Consider the following 27265-nt stretch of genomic DNA (forward strand, 5'->3'; position numbering starts at 1 on the left):
AGGAACTTCTTCATCTTGATAAAAGGCATCTACGAAAGCCCTACAGTTAACGTCTGTAAGGTGGGCAACGAAAGGTCTTCCCTGAGACTGGGAATGAGGGAAAACATCTGCCCTTGTGCCCAGAGCACCGCATGAGCTTCTGGTCAGTGGGATCAGGCAATAAAGGAAAGTAAAAGGCACCCAGACTGGAAAGGAAGAGGTGAAATTGCCTCAGTTTGCAGACAGCATGAGTTTGTATTCAGAAAACCCTAAAGGATCCACAAAAAAATACTAAACTAACAAGTTCAGCAAGGTCACAGAATACAGGATCAGAACACAAAAATCGATTGTATTTCTGTTGACCACTTCCTTCACTGTGCAGAAACTTATTTTGATGAAGTCTCAAGAGTTTATTTTTGCTTTTGTTTCCCTTACCTCAGGAGACACGCCTAGAAAAATGTTGCTAGGGCTGAGGTCAAAGAGGTTGCTGCCTGTTTTCTCCTGGAGGGTTTTTGTGAGTTCAGGTCTTATATTTAGGTCTTTAATCCACAAAACTAAAAGGCAACTGACTCAGAGGAGGAAGATGGCAGCAGGGTAGGAGAACCCTGGGCACACCTCATCCCATGGACATAACTAGACCAAAATCACCCCCAAATACCCCAGAAATCAACCTGCAGACTGGCACAACCAAAGAGAGAAGAGGCCACATCACAGAAGGTTTACTGTGGGGAAATAAAGGCAGTCTATGGAATAAGAGAAGATATTTGCAAATGACACATCTGATAAAGGGTTAGTATGCAAAATCTATAAAGAACTTATCAAACTCAATACCCCCCATAATTAAAAATGGGCAGAAGACTGAATAGACCCTTTTCCAAGGAAGATGTCTAGATGGCAAACAGACACATGAAAAAAGATGGTCAACATCACTCATCACCAGAGAAATATAAATCCAAACCACACTGAGATACCACTCACACCTGTCAGAATGGCTACACAAGGCCATTCTGACACTAATGTCAGAATTAACAACACAAGGAACAACAGGTGTTGGTGAGGATGTGGAGAAAGGGGAATCCTCTTACACTGTTGGTGGGAATGCAAACTGGTATAGCCACTGAGGAAAACAGTATGGAGATTCCTCAGAAAGTTAAAAATAGAACTACCCTATGATCCAGCAATTGCACTACTGAAAATTTACCTAAAGAGTGCAAAAACACTATCAAAGGGATACATGCAGCCTGATGTTTATATCAGCATTATTTACAATAGCCAAATTACAGAAGTAGCCCACGCGTCCATCATCTGATGAATGGATAAAGGTGTAAGACCTATATATATTACGCAATATTACTCTGCTATAAAAAGGAATGAAATCTTTCAATTTGCAAGGACATGGATGGAGCTTGAGTATAGTATGCTAAGCAAAATAAGTCAGTTAGAGAAAGACACATACCAGATGGTTTCATTCATATGTGGAATTTAAGAAACAAATGAGAAAGGCAAAAAAAACAAAAAAAAAATAACAACAACAACAACAAAAGAAACAAGAAGAGAGAGAGAGAGAAACAAACCAAGAAACGGACTCTTCACTATAGAGAACACACTAATGGTCACCAGAAGGGAGGGGAGGCAGTGAAGTAGGTGATGGGGATTAAGGGGCACACTTGCTGTGATGAAACAACATAAAATGATAAAAAATAAATACAATTTACAGTTCAAAAATTCAATTGTATTTCTATACACTAGCATCAAATAATCTGAAATAAAATAATACATTCATAATCGCATCAAAGAATAAAACCATTAGACATACATTTAACAAAAGAAGTGCCAAGGCTTGTACAGTGGAAATCAGAAAACATTGCTGAAACAAGTGAATGATCTAAATGAACAGAAGAGACATCATGCATTAGTGGATCAGAAGACTCAATATTACAAAACAGTTCTCCCCAAACTGACCTATGGATTCACTACAATACATACCAAAACCTCTACTTGTGTCTTTATGGAAATTGGCAGGCTGATCCTGAAATTCCCATGGAGAAGTAAAGACCCAGAATGGCGATGGCAGTCTTGACAAAAGAAGAAACACGATGGAGATCTTATGCTTTCTGATTCAAAACTCACAGCCACAGAGCTACCACCTGGCCCGGGGATGTGTGCAGACCCACACAGGCAGAGCCACAAGCAGAGGAATGGCCCAGGCAAGGCAAAGGCTGGGGCCTCAGTACTGGAAGGGAAAAATGAATATCAATCCCCACCACACACAAAAGGAATTCAAAGTAGACCACAGACCTAAATGTGAGAGCTAAAACTGGAAACTCAGAAAAATCTTGGTGACCCTGAGTTAAGCAAAGAATCCTTACATCTGACAACAAAGCACAAGTGATAGAAAGAAAACTCTGATCAACAGGCTTCATCAAAATTTCAAATTTGTGTGCAGAATAACCAGAAGGTGAAAAGACTTGGAGGAAATATCTGCGCTGATGCTGGGGGTCTTCCAGCCCAAGGGGCAGGCCCTGAGGGGTTGTTGGGGGATATAGTCCAGATGGAGGCACAGTGACAGGAGCCCTTCCTCTGCCTGGGGCATCTACTCTTTCTTCAGCTTTGGAAGAGAACGTCCCTAGCTTTATTAAGGACAAGTATGACAACAATCTACAGCAAACAACATACTTAACAGTGAAAGGGTTCAATGCACTCTCTGAGATTGCAAAGGAGACGAAAACGCCATTGTCATGACTTCTAGTTAACAATTTATTAGACTAACAGTTGTAAACATTTATGCTCCAAACGGGAAGCACCCAAATATATAAGTCAATTAATCACAAACACAAAGAAACTCATTGACAACAATACCATAACAGTAGGGGACTTCAACACCCCACTTACAGCAACGGACAGATCATCTAAACAGAAAATCAACAAGGAAACAATGGCTTTGAATGACAACTGGACTGGATGGACTTAACAGATACATATAGAACATTTCATTCTCAAGCAGCAGAGTACACATTCTTCTCGAGTGCACATGGAACATTCTCCATAACAGATCACAAACTGGGACATAAATCAGCCCTCAACAAGTAAAAAAAGATCAAGATCTTGCTATGCATATTTCAGACCACAATGCTATGAAACTCGAAAGCAACCACAAGAAAAAATTTAGAAAGGTAACAAATACTTGGAGACTAAGACCATCCTACTAAAGAATGAATGGGCTAACCAAGAAGTTAAAGAGGAAATTAAAAACTACATGGAAGCCAATGAAAATGATAACACCACAACCCAAAACCTCTGGGATGCAGCAAAGGCAGTCATAAGAGGGAAGTACACAGCAATCCAGGCCTTCCTAAAGAAGGAAGAAAGGTCTCAGATGCACAACCTAACCTTACACCTTAAAGAGCTGGAAAAAGAACAGCAAATAAAACCCCAAACCAACAGAAGACAGGAAATAATAAATATTAGAGCAGAAATCAATGGTATTGAAACAACAACAACAAAAAAACCCCAGTAGAACAGATCAATGAAACCAGGAGCTGATTCTTTGAAAGAATTAACAAAATTGATAAACCACTAGCCAGTTTTATCAAAAAGAAAAAGGAAAGGACCCAAATAAATAAAATCAAGAATGAAAGAGGAGAGATCAAAATGAACACAGCAGAAATAAACACAATAAGAGAATATTATGAGCAATTAATATGCCAATAAAATGGGCAATATGGAAAAAAAGGACAAATTCCTAGAAACATATAAACTACCGAAACTGAAACAGGAAGAAATAGAAAATTTGAACAGACCCATAACCAGTAAAGAAATTGAATCACTAATCAAAAATCTCCCAACAAACAAGAGTCCAGGGCCAGATGGCTTTCCAGGAGAATTCTACCAAACATTTAAAGAAGAGTTAACACCTATTCTCTTGAAGCTGTTCCAAAAAATAGAAATGGAAAGAAAACTTCCAAACTCATTCTATGAAGTCAGCATTACCTTGATTCCAAAAGCAAAGACCCCACTAAAAAGGAGAACTATAGATCAATTTCCCTGATGAACATGGATGCAAAAATCCTCAACAATATACTAGCCAACTGGATCCAACAATACATTAAAAGAATTACTCACCACAACCAAGTGAGATTATACCTGGGATGCAGGACTGGTTCAATATCCACAAAACAATCAATGTGACTTATCACATCAATAAAATAAAGGACAAGAACCACATGATCCTCTCAATAGATGCAGAGAAAACATTTGACAAAATACAGCATCTTTTCTTGATAAAAATACTCATGAAAGTAGGGATAGAAGGATCATACCGTGAGATCATAAAAGCCATATATGAAAGACCCAATGCTAATATCATCCTCAATGGGGAAAAACTGAGAGCTTTCCCCCTAAGGTCAGGAACAAGACAGGGATGTCCACTCTTGCCACTGTTAATCGACAACAGTATTGGAAGTCTTAGCCTCAGCAATCAGACAACACAAAGAAATAAAAGGCATCCAAATCGGCCAGGAGGAGGTCAAACTTTCACTCTTTGCAAACGACATGATACTCTACATGGAAAACCCAAAAGATTCCACCAAAAGACCACTAGAACTGATCCATGAATTCAGTAAAGTTGCAGGATATAAAATCAATGCACAAAAACCAGTTGCATTCCTTTACGTCAATTAAGCAGCAGAAAGAGAAATCAAGGAATCAATCCCATTTACAATTGCACCAAAAACCATAAAATACCTAGGAATAAACCTAACCGAAGAGGTGAAAAATCTACACACTGAAAACTATAGAAAGCTTATGAAAGAAATTGAAGACACACAAAAAAAGGAAAATTATTCCATGCTCATGGATAGGAAGAACAAATATTGTTAAAATGTCGATACTCCCCAAAGCAATCTACATGTTCAATGCAATCCCTATCAAAATAATACCAGCATTCTTCACAGAGCTAGAACAAACAATCCCACACCACAATGTGTATGGAACCAGAAAAGACACTGAATAGCCAAAGCAATCCTGAAAAAGAAAACCAAAGCTGGAGGCATCACAATCCCAGACTTCAAGATATATTACAAAGCTGTAATCATCAAGACAGCATGGTACTGACACAAAAACAGACACTCAGATCAATGGAACAGAATAGACCAGAAATGGACCCACAAACGTATGGCCAACTAATCTTTGACAAAGCAGGAAAGAATATCCAATGGAATAAAGACAATCTCTTCAGCAAGTGGTGCTGGGAAAACTGGACAGCGACATGCAGAAGAATGAACCCGGACTACTTTCTTACACCATACGCAAAAATAAACTCAAAAGGGGTGAAAGACCTAAATGTAAGACAGGAAGCCATCAAAATCCTAGAGGAGAAAGCAAGCAAAAACCTCTTTGATCTCGGCCGCAGCAATTTCTTGCTCAACATGTCTCTGGAGACAAGGGAAACAAAAGCAAAAATGTGCTATTGGGACCTCATCAAAATAAAAACCTTCTGCACAGCGAAGGAAACAATCAGCAAAACTAAAAGGCAACCAACAGGATGGGAGAAGATATTTGCAAATGACATTATCAGATAAAGGGTTAGTATCCAAAATCTATAAAGAACTTTATCACAAACCCAACACCCCAAAAACAAATATTCCAGGGAAGAAATGGGAAAAAGACAGGAATAGACACTTCTCCAAAGAAGACATCCAGATGGTTAACAGACACATGAAAAAATGCTCAACATCACTCATCATCAGGGAAATACAAATTAAAACCACAATGAGATACCACCTCACACCTGTCAGAATGGCTAAAATTAACAACTCAGGCAACAACAGATGTTGGTGAGGATGCGGAGAAAGAGGATCTCTTTTGCACTGCTGGTGGGATTGCAAACTGGTGCAGCCACTCTGGAAAACAGTATGGAGGTTCCTCAAAAAATTAAAAATAGAACTACCCTATAACCCAGCAATTGCACTAGTAGGTATTTATCCAAGGGATACAGGTGTGCTGTTTTGAAGGGGCACATGCACCCCAATGTTTATAGTAGTGCTATCGACAATAACCAAAGTATAGAAAAAGCCCAAATGTCCATCGATGGAGGAATGGATAAAGAAGATGTGGCGCACACACACACACACACACACACACACACACACACACAATGGAGTATTACTTGGGAATCAAAAAGAATGAAATCTTGCCATTTGCAACTATGTGGATGGAAATAGAGGGTATTATGCTAAGAGAAATTAGTAAGTGAGAGAAAGGCAATATCATATGACTTCACTCATGTGAGGAATTTAATATACAAAACAGATGAACATAAGGGAAGGGAAGCAAAAATAATATAAAAACAGGGAGGGGGACAAAACATAAGAAACTCTTAAATATAGAGACCAGAGGATTGCTGGAGGGGTTGTGGGAGGGGGGATGGGCTAAATGGGGAAGGTATATTAAGGAAGACACTTGTTGGGATGAGCATTGGGTGTTACACGTAAGGGGTGAATCACTGGAATCTACTCCTGAAATCATTGTTGCACCATATGGTAACTAACTTGGATGTAAATTAAAAATTTACTAGAGACTCACGTTAAGAAAAATAAATAAGGGGCACCTGGGTGGCTCAGTCGGTTAAGTATCTGACTTCGGCTCAGGTCATGATCTCACAGTCCGTGAGTTTGAGCCCCGTGTTGGCCTCTGTGCTGGCAGCTCAGAGCCTGGAGCCTGCTTCAGATTCTGTGTCTCCCTCTCTCTCTGCCCCTCCCCCGCTCACACTCTGTCTCTCAAAAATGAACAAACGTTAAAAAAATTTTTTTTTTTTAAAGAAAAGAAAGAAAAATAAAAGGCACAAAGCTTAGAGGGGCACCTGGGTGGCTCAGTCGGTTGAGTGACTCTTGATTTCGGCTCAGGTCATGGTCCCAGGGTCATGGGACTGAGCCCTGCATCAGGCTCTGCAGTGAGTGTGGAACCTGCTTGGGATTCTCTCACTCTCCCGCTGCTCCTCTCCCCCTCTAGCACTCTGTCTTAAAAAGAAAAAAATAAGGGGCGCCTGGGTGGCTCAGTCAGTTAAGCGTCCGACTTCGGCTCAGGTCATGATCTCATGGTTTGTGAGTTTGAGCTCTGCATTGGGCCCTGTGCTGACAGCTCAGAGCTTAGAGCTTGCTTCAGATTCTGTGTCTTCCTCTCTCTCTGCCCCTCCTCTGCTCATGCTCTGTCTCTCTTTCTCTCAAAAATGAATAAACATTAATAAAATTAAAAATAAAATAAAATAAAAAGCACAAGGCTTAGAAAGAGGAAAAATGTATACATAAACAACCCAAATAATCAACAGAGAAACATTGGAATTAAAAGTAAATTTAGCAAGGTTTCGGAGTACAAGATTGATAAGCAAAATTAAATTACTTTCTCTCTATATATAAAAATTAATTTCTCTAGATCTACAAAATGCTCTAAACGATGCCACTTACAATATCAGAAAACATCAAATTATTCTCCTATATTGTTGGTGAGAATGTAAGGTGGTGCAGCTCCTCTAAAAACCAGTCTGGCAATTCCTCAAAATGTTAAACATGGAGCAACACAGCACTCCTGGGTTTATACCCATGAGAACTGAACATGTCTGTCCACACAGGAACTGGCACAGGAATGTTCATGACTGCGTTACGCATAATAGACAAAAGGTGGAAACAACCCAAATGCCATCAGAAGGTAAAGGTGGTCCATGCATACAGTGGACCATGACCCTATAACAGGAAGAAATGAAGCTCTGACTCTGGTTGCAATGTGATGGAAAAGCACAGGAAGCTGGTCACAGAGACCAAACTGTGTTCGTTCCACTTGCAGGAACTGTCCACAACAGGCAAGCCACAGAGATAGAAAGGGAGCCAGTGGTGCCCGGTTGGGAGCTGGGGGTGGGGAGCAGGAGCTAATGGGGGTGTGTGTCCCGTGGTGATGACCGCACAACACTGTGAACACACCAAACCCACCAAACTGTACACTTTAAGTGGGTGGATTTTATATGAATTATAGTTCAGTAAGCTGAAAAAAATGTTTTTAAAAAAGCAAATACCAAGCAATTAATTTAACAAAGGATTGAAGCCATGCACGGCTACTGAGGTAAGTAAAAGAATGGACATATGTTCACTGTTAGGAAACTGAAATACCATAAAGAAGTCGGTCCTCCCATAACTGATCTATGGATTCAACATAATTCCAATCAAAATCCTCACTGGAGATGCTTTGAAAATTAATAAATGACTCTAATATTTATATAAAAATGCAAAAAGATTTAGAAGAAAATAGCTAGAAGTATTGAAGTAGATGAATAAGGGGGCTTACAGAATCAAACTACACTGTGTTTGTTCTCTAAAGCTGCAATGTGGCAAAGGACAGACCAATAGCCTGACTGGACAGAACACAGAGGCCAGAAACAGGCCCTACACGCGTCCACACTGGACAGCTGCTGAGCAAGGACCTTCCTTTCAATGAACAATGCTACACCCACTGGAAATCCCTACGAGAAGGAGTCATTCAGGACCTCTACCCACATGCAAACAGAAGTGATTTCTAGATCAGCTGTAAATCAGAATGGGAAAAGTAACAAATAAAATTTCTAGAGAATGATATAGAAAAATATCTTCATGAGTGAGGTAAACAAAAATTTCACAACTGGGGGAAAAAGCACTAACAATAAGGAAAAGATTGGTGAACTGGACTGCAGTAAATTAGAAACTTCTATTCATCTAAAACTCTACTAAAAGAATTAAAGATAAAGGCACACAGTGGGGGGAGCTGTTTGTAATTCATAAGTTCAACAAAGGACTTGTATCCGACACATCTGAATAACTCCTATTGAAGAAAAAAGAGGCAACGTCATAAAAAATGGGCAAGAGACATGAGCAGGCTGTACACGAAGAAAATATCCAAATATCTACCTGCAACCCTGTCAGCCATCAGGGAAATGAATTTAAAACCACAAACAGGTACTGCCATGTGATGACCAGATGACTCAAGTGAAGAAGACAAGTCACAGGAATGGTTGGGAGGAGACAGGCCAGTAGCACACCCTCATACCACTGGACAAGTGCCTGCTGCAGGCGAGCACAGCACTGCGGGCACGCCAGTCCCTCCCCACGTGTGTGACCAGCAGATGTACAGTGGCCGTGTGCCAAAAGAGACGTACCAGCATTTCCTGGCAACATCACTCAAACACCCAAATGTCCAGCCAGCAGAAGGGTGGAGGTGGCCTCTTCATACATTGTACTATCACACAGCAATGAAAGGTAGTGAAATGCTGCTACACAAAAACCAGCATTAATCTCCAAAATGTAATGTTGGGCAAGATAAGCCAGACACAAAAGACTACACGAGGAATTACATAAAGGTCAAAATAGGACAAAACTAACTTTGGGTGTGGAGAAGAGGATGGGATTTCTGACAAGGAGCAAGAGGGGGTGTGGGACCTTGGCAATGCTCCAGCCCTGCACCTGCAGATGACTACGCAGGACGGCACAGTTTCCTATAACTCAGCGAGCTGCATACTTACGACCTGCGCCCTGAACTATGTATGTGTTGAACTTCAATAAAAATGAACAAGAGCAATTGCAAGTGGAGTTTCGATCAGAATATAAAAGGCAAAAAAGAAAGAACGCATCTGGAACTAAGAGAATAACTTCAGCGCCTAAAAGTAGGAAAAAAATACCTCAGGAAGAAGGCATGAAGGACTGACTGTAAAGGGAAAGATGACTACATTGATCTGCCTTAAAATTAAGAACTTTATTCATCACTAGGTAGCTTTCAGAGAGTGAAAAGGCAAGCTATAGAGTGAGATAAGCTGGATCCAAAAAACTATAAATGACACCACTTATAAAAGTTCAGAAAAAGGCAGGACTATCACCTCACAAAACAGGAGCGTATTTAACTTTGGGGGGAATACGGAAGGTAATCAGGTAGAAGCAAGAAGGGGCTTCCAGCGTGGCTACACAAATACCTGCGGTATGAAACTCGCTGAGCTGTACATTTACATCTGGTGCTCTTCTCTGCATGCGTTTTTCTTCGTAGTGTAAGTGATGACACAAACACAAGAGTTCTGAGCAGAACCACTTCTGTAGGACTCTGCCCCAGAGTCCTAGCCATTACAGCGAGCCAAGAACAGGGGATAAAGGCTCACAGTCAGACAGAAACACGTAAAAGTCTGTTCGTCACTTCACAGTGAATTCTTAATTAAAAAACAAACAAACAAAAAACGTACTGTAACTAATAAGGTAATTTAGCACATTACAGCAATAAAACTGGGGGATTTACTTTTCAAACTAATTTCTGATAGTACCAAAAGCCATAAAATACTTAGTGATGTATTTTGTTAAGATGAAAGACCTGTAACCTGAAAACTATAAAACATTTCTGAAAAATGTAAGAAGGCCTAAATAAATGGAGAGATGTACCATGTTTATGGATTAGAACATTCAGGATCAGTAAGACCCCAAAATGGATCTACAAATTCAATGCAATTCCAACAAAAGTCCAAGCAGACTTGACAGCAGATTCTAAATGTTTGCAGACATTCAAAAGACCTAAAAACAAACAAACAACTTTGAAAAGGAAGAACACAGCTGGAAGATTTAACCATACCTGATTTTTTTCAGCATGACTATGCCACATGAACGAAGGCAGCGTGAAGGAAAACATGAGCACAGAGACACAGGACCCACGCTGTGTCTGCCACTCGGCCTTCAACAGAGATGCCAAGCCCAGGTGCTGGGACTGGGTTAGGGGAGGGAGACTGTCACCGCAATCCCTCCTTCACAACACACTGAGATTAACCCAAAACAGGTAACACACTTATGTGTAAAAGACAAAACAGTAAAACCTCTAGGAAAAAACAGGGAGACAGTCTTGGTGTAGACAAAGGTTTCTTATTTTCTTAGAAGGGACACACAAACACAAATCTTGACAGGAAAAACTAATGAAATGGACTTAATCACAATGGACAACTTCTCTTCATTAAAACACTTTTAAGAAATGAAAACAAAGGCAAGCCATGTACTGGGAGAAAGAATCTGTATCTTAAAACTCAAGACCAAGACAAACAACTTAATAAAAAAGTCAAAAGACTTGGAAGACACTTCACACAGGAAGAGACATGTGTGATCAGTCACCACCCAAATGAAGACACAGCAAGCACATTTAGTCACCAGGAAGATGCAATCTAAACCTACAAGGAGACAGTACCACAGGCATGCCACAGGGCTCAAATCACAAAGACAGACAACTCCAAGTGTTGGTAAGAACTCGGGACAACTGGAGCTCTCTTAAATCGCCGGGACTATAAAATGGTTCATCCTTTTGGAAAATAGTTCTAAAGTTTCTCACAAAGGCAAACGTGTTACATCACCCACCAGCTCTGTCCCTAACGTTGATCAGAAGAAACGACGTACATGTCCACGGTAAGACCCGCACAAACTTCCATGGTGTCTGTACTCAAGGTAGGCAAACACTGTCCCCCGACGGGCACCTACAGGAGGTGCACCCTGGAACATGCAGCTTGGCAGCAAAAAAGCCTGACTCGCTGATGTCAGCAACAACACAGACGAATCTCAGCGTATGCTGAGCAAGAACGGCCAACCACAAGAGCACATTCTGTATGATTCCATTTCTATGAGGTTCTAGAACAGGAAAAAACCCTCAGGGGTGGAAAGAACAGATGACTCCATAGTTACATGACTAATCTAAAGAAATCCGTTGGTAGCTGCTTCCAGGGGCCGGGCACGACGAGTGTGAAGCAGCACAAGGAAATGGTAGCCTGGACTGAGGCGGTCCTCACGCGGGTGCAGACGTTTGTCAGACCCACTGAATGTGCACTTTAAATGGGTGTATTTTATTATATAGAAGGAATAACCCAGTCAGGTTGATTTTAAACTTTTTTTTTTTTTTAACGTTTATTTATTTTTGGGACAGAGAGAGACAGAGCATGAACGGGGGAGGGGCAGAGAGAGAGGGAGACACAGAATCGGAAACAGGCTCCAGGCTCTGAGCCATCAGCCCAGAGCCCGACGCGGGGCTCGAACCCACGGACCGCGAGATCATGACCTGGCTGAAGTCGGACGCTTAACCGACTGCGCCACCCAGGCGCCCCCGGTTGATTTTAAATATATCTCTAATCAATCACACCCACTATTTAGGAAGAAAGTTTAAGCTGAGTTCACTCCATGGTGCTTTCTAAAATCATCATCATAGTTCTGGGTTTACTGCACAGGTGCCACGGCGACACCAGAAATGTTCCAGAGAACCACCATCTCCCCAATGCACGGATTTTACTGCTCTGAGTTTCCAGCCCCCACCCGTGTGCATACACAACTTTTCTATAGCCGTAATTGTAGCAGAAGCACACACAAAAGACATTTAGGGTCACACATGCAGATTCACTGAACACACACACGTTCAAGTTGTGTGGCCCCTCCACTGACAGAACCTGGACTGTGTGGCCAGTGCCCCAGCCCTGGCTCCCTGCTCCTCTGAGAAAGGAAGCGCCTTTAACTGAGAGAGAAGAAAAGAATTCCTCAGATGAGCAAGAGACTCAGCGGGAGGGAGGAGGAGCACAGGGGAGTCCAGGCTGCAGGGGCAGGATGGAGGACTGCCCAGGGCTCACGCAGGTGAGAGCAGAGGCCCCTTGCCTTGCACCCCCTGCCCGCCGGTTCCCGAGCCAGCAGGTCTCCAGGGCAGAGTCCCCGCGTGCACCCCTGCCAGCTCCGTCACAGCGGCCCCTCTTGTCTGCCAGGCCAGCGTGACTGTAGGAACCAGCAGGGGTACGTGGGACAGAGGGACAGAGAGGGCAGGGAGTGGAGAAGTCACTGCCACTGGAGTGGGACAGGAGGCGCGCCACCTTCTCCTTCTCGGGTGGAGGCCACCGGAGCTGGCTGGCTGCGGAAGGAAGTGTCTGGAAGCCTGTGAGGGCAGACAGAGTCTGCCTGTGGGGCCTGGGGTCTTTTCGTTCGCAGCGGTCCCAACCCACGTTTGCAGCAAGCCCTCCCCCTGGCCGGCGGGGTTTCAGGACCGGCGCTCGAGGGAGCAGCTGGGCAAACACCCGGGTCCTCCCCCTTTCCTAAGCCTCGCAACGAAAACACGCTACACAAACAGAAAATAGCTCAAAGGCTCACTGCTGTCCGGGGCCTGAGTCTCTGTAAGAAATCATGGTTAGTGGCGCTCGGCGAGAGCTGGAGCCTGTCAACCACCAAACAGCTGCGCGCGGCTCCCGTGGGGCAGTGTGAGCGGACACGTGCGCAGTGAGTGCGGCTCCCGTGAACAGTGTGAGCGGACACGCGCAGAGGGTGTGAGTCCGACTCCTGTGGACAGTGTGAGCGGACACGTGCGGAGACTTCTGGGCTCACACGGCCCTTTCCTCAACTGTTGTCTGTTCCAGGGAGGCCTTTCATGAGTGCCGAGAAGGAATCTCTCTTCCTTCCAAGAGCACAAGTGGGCACCCCGCCCCCCAGAGCAGCACTGATTTGCAGCTGCCCATCAAACCAGGAGACAGACACCGTCCGCTTCTCAGAGGATCCAGGCGAGCCTTTTGGGGAAGAGTCACTGCTCAGATCACGTGGCCCGGCTCCTGACCCAGCTAACGCCCTCCCGGTCTCGGGTCTAAAACAGAGCCCATAATTTATTTCTCAGGAAAGAGGAGGAGAGGAAGCCCAGAAAGGAGAGGCTGTGGTGTGTCTGGAGAAGGAGAGGCGGGCGGGGGCGGGAGGTGGCCACCCTGACCGCCCCCCAGCGCTGCCCCCGCCCTGGCAGCACAAAGGGGGCTGCAAGCCAGGTCCTAGCAAATACCCCCAGAGGCCGAGTACCACACAGGCATCAACACACTCCCATCAGTTGATAAAGTCCGTAAAACAACCTTTAAACAGAACTTTGGGTTTTCTGCCAATTGTTTATTTGAATGGAGGGGAGCGTGTATTTACCAGACACATTGTTTAAGACAGAATGAAAGGGATGACTTTACAAAACGGCAAAAGGACTTTGGCTTGCGAACTGCTGAAGCTCACCTCAGTTCTGAACCTATTCACACGAAACCCTGCATGCCAGTATCGGTGAGACCAGAGATGACTCAGAGGCCGCGAGGCGCCAGCCCGGAGGCCCCGTACTTCTTTCTCCTGCTTTCTCCTGCTTCCTTCGGGCAGGAGCAGCTCACCACCCCACCCACCCCCGCTCGCCTGTGGAGCCGAAATCTCTAGCTGACACTCAGTCAGAAAAGCAAGCATCTGCAGGCCTGGCACCCAGCTGGCTCTGCTTGTCGCAGACCTGAGCCCGTGACGTTGCCCGTTTTCTAAAGTCGCAGCACATTCTACGGAGCGGACAACAATACTCTTTTCTGAATGACCCCATAAGTGAGACATAAAAATCGGTGGGCACATGATGCAGAGAGGAGAAAAAACAAACCCTCTGACCCGCTGGCAACAGGCGTGTCTAACAAGTTACTGGCTGGTGGGCCGCTCTAAATAGAGCAAACACCACCACCCAGCGGCCTCTCAGTGACAGCCACACCTGTGCTCAAATGCCTTGCTCTCCAAAGTCTCCGAGCAGAGCCAGGTCCCCTGTAGGCACTCAGCCCCTTTCCGTCTGCCTCAACCTTCCACCCTCCCCAAACGCCCGGGACAGAACTAGAGGGAAACAGAAACATGAACCGCGAGCCTCTGATCAGTCAGCATTGCTACTTCCTAGCAGTTTGGACAAAATGCTTCACGGCAAAAGTGGTTCAAATCACTTTCTGGCACTCACAAATGAGTCACAGGACCTCCCGCTCTGCCAGACAAAAGCCAGACTGTGCGTGTCAAACCCTGGAGATGCTGGGGCCACCCGACACAGGGCCCTGTTGGGTTCCACACGCCCATTTGGACTCAAAGGTGAAAGACGGTAAGCACAGAGCCAACAACTTGAGGGTCCAAGACTGCCCAGGATATGAGGGCTCCGATGTGTCCAGGAGGCAAAGCAGCCCTCCAGCTTGTAGGGAAAGAGGCTCCGAGGCCCACGTAGTCTCCGTGTGCTGAGGCCTTCGTGGGGGCCCTGGGCAGGTGGCCTGTGGGCACTCCAGTGAGGGCCACACTCTGTCCACACAGCCCTGTGCCCTCTGGGCACTATGACAGCACCAAGGTGGGTGTCCAAACACTTCTGCTCTCTTTCTTGGGAAACTCACTCAGAAAAGACTGAATCAAAGATTCCCTTAAGCACGTGGCACTGTATTTTGGAGGGACTACTCTGCACACCAATCCCGCCGTGGCCAACTCAGTAACAGCCACCGTCCCCGCTTCTAACTTAAGCACACAGCCCTGCTGGAGGAGGCGTGCAGTTTTCTGAACAGCAGCAGGACCACAGAGAAAGGCCGGGTCATGCAGGAGGCCCGAGATGTGTCATGGGCATGGGCACAGGAGCCCCCACAGCCACCTTCCTCACATCTCTGAGACAGGCAGGTTTCACGGGACGACAGACTTGCTTGGTACAAACGTCTGCTCAGTGGGTACAGGTGGGGCTACCTGTGTGGAAGGAATGGAAGGAAGGGGTGGGGACAGTCCAGGGAATGACCCCCATGAATGAGACCACTCTGGAGGATCTAAGTGTGTTGATGGAAGGCCAGAGCCAGGCCTGACGGAAGCCTCTCATCCTCGATGTGGATCCCCACTCTGGGTGAGGTGGGCAAGGCCCCGGGTTGCCCTCTGACGACCATAGCATGACCTGAGAGCTCCCGCAGTGAGGGAAGCAGATTCCAGCATGCTAAAGGGAGCAGGCCCAAGGTCTGTGTCGTGCCACTTGTCCCCGCCAGCACCACCAACACCTCCACTGAACACGCTGGCCGCCCAGAGAGCAGCAAAAGGCCACAGTCATGCAGGGTCTCGAGGAGAGAGCAGCCAGTGGTCCCCAGGCCCAACTCCATGCTCCAGGAACTCACCACAAGTGCACCAGGAAGATCCCCTGATCTGTCAGGAGGACCGAGGAAAGGGGGAGGCTGGGAGAGAAAGGACCAGAAACCAAGGACACCTGGATCACAGGCCTGCTGTGGGGCCCAGCAGAGGCCACCCGTGTGTGAATGGAAGGGCTGGGCCCCAGGACTACACACCTGACGCCTTGGCCCCGGGACAGTTCGGCCCAGCCTCCCAGGGGGCAGAAAGCAACAAACAAACAAAAAGCCATGAACCCATCTCAGAGGGCCTGGGAAGCAGAGAGAAGCGGCTGCCCCTGGAGCTGCTGGGGGAGCAGACAAAACAGGGGCACGCCAGGGACGGGACCTGAAAGCAAAAGATCCCACTCCTAAAAGCCACGGCGAGGATGGAGTGGGTGGTCATGGCTCACAGCTGGAAGGTCAAACTGTAAGATGCAAAATTAGAAGGAAATAGAAATCCCAAAGGGATGAGCAGACTGTAAGACCCAACATTCAAGCACAAGAGACCCAAAAGGGAAAAACAAGATAGAAAAAGAGGAGACTAGAAGCTAATATAGGAAAATTTATCTATTTGATAAAAACCTTGAGACTATGCTTTGAAAGAGCTCACCAAATTCCAGGAACGATCAGAAAATTTCCAAATCAGAAAAATTCCAAATTCTAAAACCATGGAAAAAAATCTTACAAATCTTCAGTAACACACATATTTTAAAAACCAACAAATCGCAACTGACCCAGAAAAAAACATGAGGCAAACCCCAACACCTATTCACGCGGAAAGCTCTCAGCCAGCACGTGGCCCACAGTGCTCAGTGGGTTCCGCGCAGGATCCTGGAAAGCCAAGGGCGCTGCTGTCACCCAGCACAGCACAGGGTCTATTCGGTGCAGTGAGGCAAGAGCGGAGATGAGGGGCACAGAGACAGGAGAGGAAGAAATAAAACTGTCCTTATTTGCAGATGGCACGACTGTCTACCTAGGAAATCCTCAGGAATGTAGCCCCAAACCTAGAGCTAAAAGGGAGTTCTGCAGGATCAACACACAAAAATAATCACATTTGTTTATACTGACAATGAGCAAGTGAATGCAGAAAGCAAGACTGCACCATCTCTCTACAGCTGCTTCAAAGAAAACGCCAACACAGCACAAACTTCACAAACCTGTAGGAAAGACACAAAAACCTAAGTAAGTGGAAACAGTGCCCCTCAAGCTCACAGTGCACACAAGCCCCTTCTACAGAGTGTCCTGAACCGTGAGGGCCCAGGCCAAGGCACACCATGTCCGTGGCAGGCGCCTGCAAGGTGGCGAGTGCTGTGAGCAGGGCATCCTGTGTGCAGGCAGGGGGTGGAGCTCCTCCTGGGCCTCGCTGAGAAGCTGGAGGGGACATGGGCCTGGCTTGTGCATGAGACAGTACGCAAGGGTCGGTGGAGGCAGTAGGAGGCGAGAAGGCCACAGGGCCTGATGTCGCAGTGGAGACGTTGGCTTTCGCTCTGGTCTGATTCGTTGACTGCTATACCCCTTGTCCCCAGTACCACCTGGCACATGAATGAATGAACTACCATCCGAGCAGCAGCCTGGGAGCTGCCACCAGACTGTGTCCCAGCGGCCAACGAGCCAAAATGCAATCCAGCAAAGGGGTCTTAGAAGCCCTCTTTGTGCAAAAGCATTTCATTTTTATGTACCACCTGTGGTCAAGTTCCACTCGGCGCCCTGCCTTCACTGCAGACCACAACTATCTTCTCCCGACCAAGGACCTGCCCCCCCACAGACCCTGGCGTGCCCACAGGAAAGGCTGGCTGAAGAGGCAATCCGTGAGAGAGCTCATGAGAGCCTGCCAGAGCTCCCACTGTCCAGATGCCACCTTCACCAAATGACCAGACACAGCACGGTCAGGAACAGGGCAAATCAAAATCACACGCACTGAGGGGGCAACAAGAAGGTGCTCTGGACAAAGATACTGGCCTAACACTGGCATGAAGAAATCAGACAACCTGTTTGAAGGGGCAGTCTACAAGAGAAGTACCTGGGACCGTCCAAAGCATCAAGGACAGGCTATGGAATGTCCCAGACTGACGGGATGAAGGAAACAGACACGTAACTGAGGTGTGTGGTTCTGAGCAGGTGATACACAAGCAGGCTCGGCGTGGGGGCATATGTCATGTATGTGTCCCTGCTCTGCTTGGAGGAGACGTCCTTCTTTGTAGGAAACAAAGTACTCGGGGTGACAGGCACAATGCTGGCCGCAAACCAGAGCTCTCGTACTGTCTTCGTGACTTTTCTTTACGTTTGAAACAGAAAAATGGGCAAGAAGACAAAAGCTCACGTCCGGAGAAAAGGGAGCCACCGAGCTTGTTCTCGCCACGATTCCCAATCAGGAGGCACAGGTCGAGACGGTGAGGCGCCAGCAAAAGTCAAGAGACTGACAATACTGAGTGTTGAGGGGCTGCGGACCCACCCGCAGCCAGGGCTCTGAGGGCTGCAGCCGCGCGACGGCAGCGCTGCGTCCCTCCCCCAGATGGCCGCACGAGGCGCCCTCGCTCCCGCAACAGACTGTGACACAGCTGGAAGCAGCCGTCCCGGGGGATGGGCACATGCATCCATCGGTGTGTGCAGTGCTGTGCGGGCCGCACACAAACAGGACGGGACAGGGGCTGAAATGAACCCGCACTGGTGTGCCGACTGCCTTTCGGCAGGAGCACTGGGGCAACTCCACGGAGAAAAGGCAGTGTCTTCTACGAAGCGTGCTGTGACCGAGTCCCCACATAAACACCAACTAGCCTTGAGTCCTGCTGCACACAGAAATTAGTATGAGATAGACAATGATCTGAATATAAAAGTAAAAACCATAAGCTACTAGAAAAAAATATGACAATAGTTTCTCCTCTGGGGCAAGCAGAGATTTCTTAGAAAAAAAACAAGTATAAAAGAAAAAAAACCTCTAAACCAAAGTTCAATAAAATTTAGAAGTTCTGCTCGTCAAAAGACACCATTAAATATGAAGGCAAGTCACAGTGGGGAGAAAATATTTACAGTACAGGAATCTGACAAAGGACTTGCATCCAAAATATAGAACTTTCGTAACTAGTAACAAGATGAATGGCCCATTAAAAAAAAAAAAAAAAGGCAAGAGATTTGGAGACATTTCACAAAAGAAATGAATGGCCAATAAACCCAAGAAGAGGTGCTCGACATCATCGGCAGCAGGAAAGCGCTAAGTACAGCGGCCACGAGACGCACGGCACGTCTGCTGAATGGTTGGCACTGAGGCCGACAGCGTCCGCGGCACCACAAGGTGGAGAGCCGCCACGCGGGCGCAGGGCAGCCTCTGGGCTCGGCAGGTTCTCCGAAGGCGAAGCAAGTGTCACCCTATGACTTGTCAACTCCACCCCTTGGTATGTTCCCAGGCGCGGTGGAGACGCAGTCCACAAAAAGGCTTGGATGTGAATGTTCACGGTGCTTTCGCTAAAGTAACCCAGATAGGAAACTGCCCAAATGTCAGTAAACAGTACAGCATAAAAACGAATTGTGGCACGTCCACACAACAGACAATAAAAAGATAAGCTGCCGACATACAAAATGCCACGGAGAACCGTTACGCTGAGCGAAAAGCTACACACAACGGGGCACGCTGTGTGATTCTTCCTGCAGATTCGAGCCCCACGCAGTGCTCTCTGGCCCACATTCTGGGTGGTAGAAACATTCTGTATTTTGACTGGGGTGTTAGGGGTACACAGTTGTCAAAACTCACCAAATTGTTCACCTTGTACATAATTTTCACATTGAAATCCTGCATTTCACAGTATATAAATTTCACCTCAATTTTTAAAACCTGAATGAACTATAAAGATTGGCAACAACAGTATGGATATATCTTAACAACGTTAAGTTTTAAAATATCACACACGGCCTGATACTCCTCGCATGAAAACAACTGAAATTTTTAACGAACTTTTCCAGATTGGTATAAATACCAGAGCTCCGCAGGGGTAGGGTCAGAGCGCGAGCCGGCTCTAGCTCTAGGCGACACAGTCAAGACACAGCGACCAGACCACACACGCACGACACATGGTGAGAGCGTGTCCTGAACAAGGCTCGTGACTGACTCAGCTCTCTGCTCCTGAAATCCTGAGGTCTACACTTAAAAAGGAGAAGAAATCACAATGGAAGCTAAAAAGTGTACCATGCTATTCAGGACTGAGGGGCACCCACCATGGTCACCACAAGAAAATGAATCGCCTTAAACCTTACATGAGAAAAGTGAAAAGAAAGGCTGAAATGTAATGAGCATTAGAAACGAAGCAAACCCAACAAGATCAGAAACTAAACAAATAAAACCAAGGTGCACAGAGAAAAGGTGCCAGGGGCAGCAAAGGCACATCCCCACACCGGAGGGCAGCACAGGCGCACAGCCTATCTCTGTCCTTTACTAAGGACACCAACACACCTCCTGGAAGACAGGGCATCCCCTGAGCCATCCCCTCGGGCCAGCAGCCCCTGCTGGGGGCTGTGGCCATCCAGGACAGACTGTTCCTTGGTGGCTAACCACTGCCGGGGTCCCCAGGGAAGCAGGCACAGACAGGTTCTCTGCGGTGGCGGAAAGTGGCGGGGTACCCCTGGGGAGGAAGCGCAGCCCCCCGCCCCCCAAACCCTGTTACAAGCCCTCTTTTCCACAGACGCTGACCTTCAGGGGCCAGGGACTCAGGCCCCAGGCCTGATGCACAATATGTGCCTAAGGCTACCTTCTTTAAAAGCCAGATTTTTGTTTGCTAATCTTACTCCACCCTCAGCCAGGAACTGTGGGGCCCTTCTGTACCTCCAGGCCCTTGGCTAGGACAGCAAGGTGGTCATGCAAATTCCACCGCAAAGCTCACCGAAATTTACTGCCCTGATTTCTTCCAACTAAACCCTGAGAACAAGTCAAATATCTGGAGTCAGGGCAAGTCTTCTTGGTGAGACTTCAGCATCATCATCTTTTCAGACGCCCACGCCCAGAACGCAGACATCATGATGCCCAATTTGGGGGCTTCCTGCTCCTGGAAGCAGGGACCTTGTGGCTCTGAGCCCTCGCCTGCCTCCCTCCCTACAGTTTCTGGGAGTGATGGGGCCAGACGTCCAACTTGCTCTTCCTCTCCCTGCCCACTGCGGAAGGGCACTTTCAGGGACCTGGTTCTCTGCCCTGCCCTCTGCCAGCTCAGTGGTGGCTATGCTGACTTCCATCAGCAAGTTTATTCAGTGCCTCCCTGGTCTGCAGTCCTCACTGTTCTAAATTGGGCTCCACCTTGTCCAACTTGGCCTTCCTACGTTTTCTTTCCTACTCTCCAGTGAACAGAGAGAAAGCTGCACAGGATATCAGAGAGGAGAGGGCATCTTCAGCCCTCCTCTCTCCTTCTCCCGAGTCCTGCTGGCCTTGTCCATGTGGAGCCTGCACACCGGGAGAGCTTCCAGAATCCTGCCAGTGATTCTGGAACACATACACAGCAACGCATCCATGGCCATTCAAGAGAACACGTTGTCACTGTCCAGTATTTCATAAAGAGCAGCCCTAAAGGAGAACAAGAAAATCACCACCTCCCTTCACCCAAAGGCCCTAAGAAGCACACTGTGGACCATGGTGGGTGTGACTGTCTTTAATGGAAACTGTCTTTGTTTAGGAAAATGTTGGACAGACCATCTGAGAGTGAAAACAGGTCCCAGGGCAGGGTCTGGAAGGAGATGATGGAATGAAAGGGAGTTTTAGTCTAAGTAAAAGGAACCACAGCCCTGGGGCTTGTCTTCGAGAGCAGGGCTGTCCGTCAGGCAAACTTCTTCCCAAACTTCCCCCCACCCCACTCCCACCCCGTGTTCCTGGTAATCAAGGGAAAGGCTGAGCCAGTATGAGAAGAAAAGTAGGTTCGTAGGTGGATTAATTCAGCACGAGCAGAGATTCTGACACACAGCTGACCTTGCTCAACAGAACCCCCTAAGGAATGCCCAGAGGAGGTGGGTACCCTGTGTCCCGAGACCCAGAGGGGCCCAAGGGGAGACTGCATGCAGACAGACACTCTAAAGGTGGGTTTTCAGGTAATTAAAGAGAGGGGCGTCTGGGTGGCTCAGTCAGTTGAGCGTCCGACTTGTGATCTTGGCTCAGGTCATGATCTCACCGTTTGTGGGATCGAGCCCTGCATCGGGCTCTGCGCTGACAGTCTGGAGCCTGCTTGGGATTTTCTCTCCTTCTCTGCCCCTCCCCTGCTTACATGTATGCTCTCTCGTTCTCTCTCTCTCTCTCTCTCTCTCTCTCTCTCAAATAAAAAAAAAAATTATAAAAAATAAGCTAATTAAAGAGAAAATCCATGGTTGAAATACACACTGTGCAGTGATGCTTCGCCTATTGTAATCATTTGTCATGTTACTGAAAATGCTTTTTAACGTAGTAATGCCCATGTACAGACTGCACACAAATCATTTTCAGAATTTCTGAGATCCCTACAAGTGAAATCTAGGAGTGGAGGGCATGAGCATTTTTTAAGTTCTTGATACAAAATGCAAAATTATGCTGCCGACGGCCCCAGTTCACACTTTGCAAATACTGAGTATACGCACCTCAGAAAACCCTGTTAACTTGGTTTTTAAAGCTCGTATCTCACGAATGTCACTTGTGTTTCCTTGGTCACAAGTGATAAAAAGGTTGTGAGAGTTCAGCTGCAGTCTGACTGCTCCCCTCCTTCCTGATGAACCTTTCCTCCTTATAACTTGTGTGACCTCTGTCTCCCTAAGGCTGTTCATCCTTTAAGTGCTTATCCACATTGTCCCAGTTTATCTTCAGTTTTATTTATGTGATTCTCTGCTGTGCAATTCTGTATTTTTATGCCATCCTATTTATCAAAAATTAATTAACTCATTATGTGCTCTTGCAATTTAACAGCAAGAGCCCATGAACCTTAACTTTTAAGTCTGATCATTATATATCAGCATAATGATTTTCAAGAACCACACTAAAATGTAAGGTCATTTAATTATTCAACCACTACATATATACACATTTTAAGTAAAACAAAGAGTTACTTACCGAATCCAAAAAGCAAAGGTAAGACCCCGAGCTCTGTGCTATTGCTTGATTTTTAGAATATCCGACTGTTTTAAAAAAGAAAAAGAAAAGGTCTTTTATAATTCAATTTCTGATGGTATTTTCTTTCCTGAACTTAGAGTAACACATACTACTAGGAAGCTCAAAACATGGTACCCCAGCAGGTAAAATCCAGTTGGCTTTAGACGGAGTGAGAAGGAAGGGAAGGGAAAACCGTGTCCCATCTTTAGGGATGGAGACACAGTCAGTGTTACGCTGGGACGCAAAGAGCCCACCCAGACCCAGTGTGCTAAGGAGGGACTGCTCCCTGGAGGAAAACAAATTCAGCAACCATTCAGAGTATAACGAAGCTAACCCTGGGGAATATTTTCAAAAAAATCAAAACGTCACTGAATGGAAATGTCTGTGTAGATGCAAAGCAGTGACACGCGTGTGATTGGCTGTTAAGCACTCGCCGAACGGGATGCTTTATCAGTACTTAGCTGAATGTATCTCTCAGTGGTGGTTCCAGTCACTGCCAGCGTTTACTATCTCTGCACATGCACACACCTAGGGGCTCCCCTGCTAGGTGCAGACCCCATGTTCCCAAGGTGTGACTGTCCTCAGATCCCCGATGTAGAACGGAAAAGCTGAGAGCACACCACGCTGAGAACGGACATCCCTGGGCTGCCCATGTACGCGGGTGATGTTCACACAGCGCACGAGGATGGCAAATTCATCCAGAATCGGGAGGTCACCTTGGGAAGAGGGCAGAACCAGAAGGGAGATGGGGGTCTCTGAGGGTGGGTGATGTTGGCTCCTCCTCCGGGTGCCAGTGACATGGTGCTGGCAGTTTGTGAAAATTAACTGAACTGGACAATTATGATAAGTGCACTTTTCTTACGGATGTTATGTTTTGTTTTGTTTTTTTAAGCTTGTTTTTGAGAGAGAGAGAGAGAGAGAGAGAGAGAGACAGAGCATGAGCAGGGGAGTGACAGAGAGAGAGGGGGAGGCACAGAATCTGAAACAGGCTCCAGGCTCTGAGCTGTCAGCACAGAGCCCCATGTGGGGTTTGAACTCACAGACCACAAGATCATGACCCGAGCTAAAGTCGGACGCTAAACTAACTGAGCCACTCAGGCACCCCCTCTTTTTTTTTTTTTTATAGTGTTTATTTTATTTTTGAGGAGGGGTGGGTAGGGACAGAGAGAGAGAATCCCAGGCAGGCTCCACGCTGTCACAGAGCTTGATGTGAACCCACGAACTGTGAGATCATAACCTGAGCTGAAGACAGATGCTGAACCGACTGAGCCTCGCAGCTGTCCCGGATGTTATGTTTTAATAGATGTTTTAAAAAGTCTTTGGCTTCAAAGTGATTACGACTTACAACTGGGTTGGAAAAAGTGGCTGCGTGCCCACTGAGCCATGCTGGGGTAGCGCCAGGAGAAAGAGCAGAAGCCACAGCCTGCCACGGTGTGGGGAGCACCGGGCTGTCCACGGCAGGTGGGAAGGCAGGCCTGGCCAGTAAGGAGCGTCAGCAAATTGAGCTGAGACAGCTGAGTCCGGACGGAGGGCAGGGCAGGTTATGGGAGGATTTAGAGGGGCCAAAGGGGCCTCAGGGGCACAGATACACGCTCCACAGAAAAGAGGCTGCCAACACCTGAGTCGAGTTAACCATCTGGTTACAGATTTGGTGCCACGGAGGAAAGTCACACAAAGTGAAACAGATGTGTGCAGAGGTAAAACAATAAATCCCTCCAATAATCAGGCTCAGGCGACCTGACCAGGTTCCTTGGCGCCAGGGACACAGCAGCGCACTTGCCTCAGGCCACATCAGAGCTCTGGGTTTTCTGTGCTGAGGACAGCGCCTCTCCGAGGGGGGAGAAGGCAGCTGCTCAGTGGGGGGTTTGAGCAAATTCAAGCCCCGGGAAGTCTCCCTGCACCGGTGTTTCCACGCAAGGTGGCAGCTCAATCTTAGCATGAATCCTAGAGCTTAGCCAATGCCAACCGGTTGGCAGACCGGTCCCAGATCTCAAAGAGCCACAGGTGTAATAAGCAGAGAAGAAGGGCACAAGGGGGGGCCCTGGCAGCCGCACCGGCAGCTGCAGAAAGCGCCATCATCACCGCCAAGCACAGCAAACCCAGGAAAAGGCGTCACGCGGTCGAAACCCAAGAGCCGTATGAAGAAGATGAAAATGGGAAGAGACGGCCCACAATCACATTTAAACTAGCAGGAGTTCTGTTTAAAAAGCTGCTCAGTAGAGTCAGGTTTCAGAAGGGGTACAAATCAAACCCCAGAATTTGGATAATGGAGGAAAATGTCTCACTAAGGAAGCTGGAAGTTCCTCACAATGAGTCCTATGTTTGGCAAAGACAAGGAATTTGCTTTAATATTACTGCCTTGAAGAAAGTCAAATGTTTGTGCCAGGGCCTGCTGTCTGGGGGGCTGTCACAAAGGGACGCAGCTGGTTGTCATGGTCACAGCAGGAAAAAAACGCAGCCCTGGCGGGATTGGTGTCCTCACTCTTGGGGAGGGTGGAACTGTGCTGTACTTTCATTTGAGTAAGTGACCGCATTGTTAAGAAATGTTTTGCTCTGTTATGATATGAAATAATAAGTGAATCTTAATCCAATTTAAATAACTCCGCACTCCTGAAAAAAGAAACACTTTGGATTTATGCTCTCCAATAGTCAATGTAACTTTTCCTGCTTAAGAAAATACCATTATAGGAAAATCTGCCCTTTCAGATCTAATCAAATTAACTCCATCCCACACTCGTGTGTTACGGGCCCCCATGACTCTGCCTTGCCCGTCTCCAAAATGACAGCAGGTTGCCTCCACTTCTTCACACTATTACAACTGATTTTTCTTAATTGACAAAATACATACAAATGTGACACGACTCAAGTTATATCTAATCTGTGGAAATATTTTATGAAAAACAAAACTTGTTTCTAAGATGGATGTCAGAGAAGCAATCACACCAGCCACCAAAATGCCTTCAACTTATTTTATCAACTATGGAAGATACAAAACATCTTAATAAAAGACGATTTGACAAGGATGTTCAGACTAGTTTCAAAATCCACAATTCATTTACACACATTTCAGATGCAAGTTGAAACAGATGTTCTACAGTAACTGATTTTTTAGTTTTCTATCTCAAACAAACTGGAGACAATGCGAATAAGAAATCATTTGGGGAAAAAAACAGAACGTCTTCTGGAGGCATGAGATCACGGGGAAGATCAGGATGACAAGAATGGGGCAGGTCCTGGCCCCAGTCACTGAGCCCCACTGAGAACTCAGCAGCCTCCCCCTTGAGCCCCCTCGCTTCCCGACACTCCGTCCCCCCTGCCCGCCTCCTCCCACTGCCACCTTCTACAGGCCCTTTCCACCGAGGAAAAGGAATCGTATTTTATGTACGCTATCCAGAACCTCCACTCTTTCGACCCCTCTGCTGATGCAAGTAAGGGTGATGATCTGCTTCCTGCTGGCACGAGGATTATATCCGTGTAAGAATTCAACAGAGAAACGGCAGGAAGGCCCTTCCTACTTCCCAAGGGAGCGCTGATGATTACAGTAAAAAGAAACTAGCGAAGGTGTTTAAGAAGAAATTTACCTGCAGTGGTACTGTAATTGAGCATCCAGAACATGGAGAAGTAATTCAGCTACAGGGTGACCAGTGCAAGAACATATGCCAGTTCCTTGTAGAGATTGGACTGGCTAAGGACGACCAGCTGAAAGTTCATGGGTTTTAAGTGCTTTTGGCTCACTGAAGCTTAAGTGAGGATTTCCTTGCAATGAGTAGAAGTTCCCTTCTGTCCCTTGTCACAAGTTTAAAAACCTCACAGCTGGGGCGCCTGGGTGGCTCAGTCAGTTGGGCGTCCGACTTCAGCTCAGGTCACGATCTTGCGGTCCGTGAGTTCGAGCCCTGCGTCGGGCTCTGGGCTGATGGCTCAGAGCCTGGAGCCTGCTTCCGATTCTGTGTCTCCCTCTCTCTCTGCCCCTCCCCCGTTCATGCGCTGTCTCTCTCTGTCTCAAAAATAAATAAACGTTAAAAAAAATTATTAAAAAAATAAATAAATAAACGTTAAAAAAATTAAAAAAAATAAAATAAAAAAATAAAAACCTCACAGCTTGTATAATGTAACCATTTGGGGTCTGCTTTTAACTTGGACTAGTGTAACTCCTTCGTGTAATAAACTGAAAAGAGCCAAAAAAAAAGGAATGGGGCAGGTCCTAACACTCCTTTAGCACCTATGTCTTCTCAACAATGGGACAGGCACCTGCTGCCTGCAAAGGAAACTGAGGCACAGAGAGG

The 27265-nt window shown here is 46.6% G+C and overlaps 1 protein-coding gene and 1 pseudogene across 5 annotated transcripts in view; one reads left to right on the forward strand and one right to left on the reverse strand.

Annotated features, from left to right (window-relative positions):
* The window catches only part of B3GNTL1 (UDP-GlcNAc:betaGal beta-1,3-N-acetylglucosaminyltransferase like 1), a 98633-nt gene that overhangs the window by 59117 nt on the left and 12251 nt on the right, over nt 1-27265 (reverse strand). For 3 of the 5 annotated variants that reach the window (XM_043585487.1, XM_043585486.1, XM_043585488.1), the window contains exon 4: nt 22944-23008. The exons of 1 other annotated variant lie outside the window; for it this stretch is intronic. In XM_043585487.1, coding sequence (XP_043441422.1) covers nt 22944-23008 — 65 coding nt within the window. Of the gene's footprint in view, nt 1-14180; nt 14556-22943; nt 23009-27265 lie in introns of those variants that run through there. One more of the 5 variants, XM_043585489.1, reaches the window with a different exon arrangement.
* On the forward strand, nt 26244-26771 carry LOC122485999 (annotated as a pseudogene).

Source organism: Prionailurus bengalensis, chromosome E1 (genome assembly GCF_016509475.1).
Source record: "Prionailurus bengalensis isolate Pbe53 chromosome E1, Fcat_Pben_1.1_paternal_pri, whole genome shotgun sequence".
In the NCBI taxonomy this organism is placed as follows: domain Eukaryota; kingdom Metazoa; phylum Chordata; class Mammalia; order Carnivora; family Felidae; genus Prionailurus; species Prionailurus bengalensis.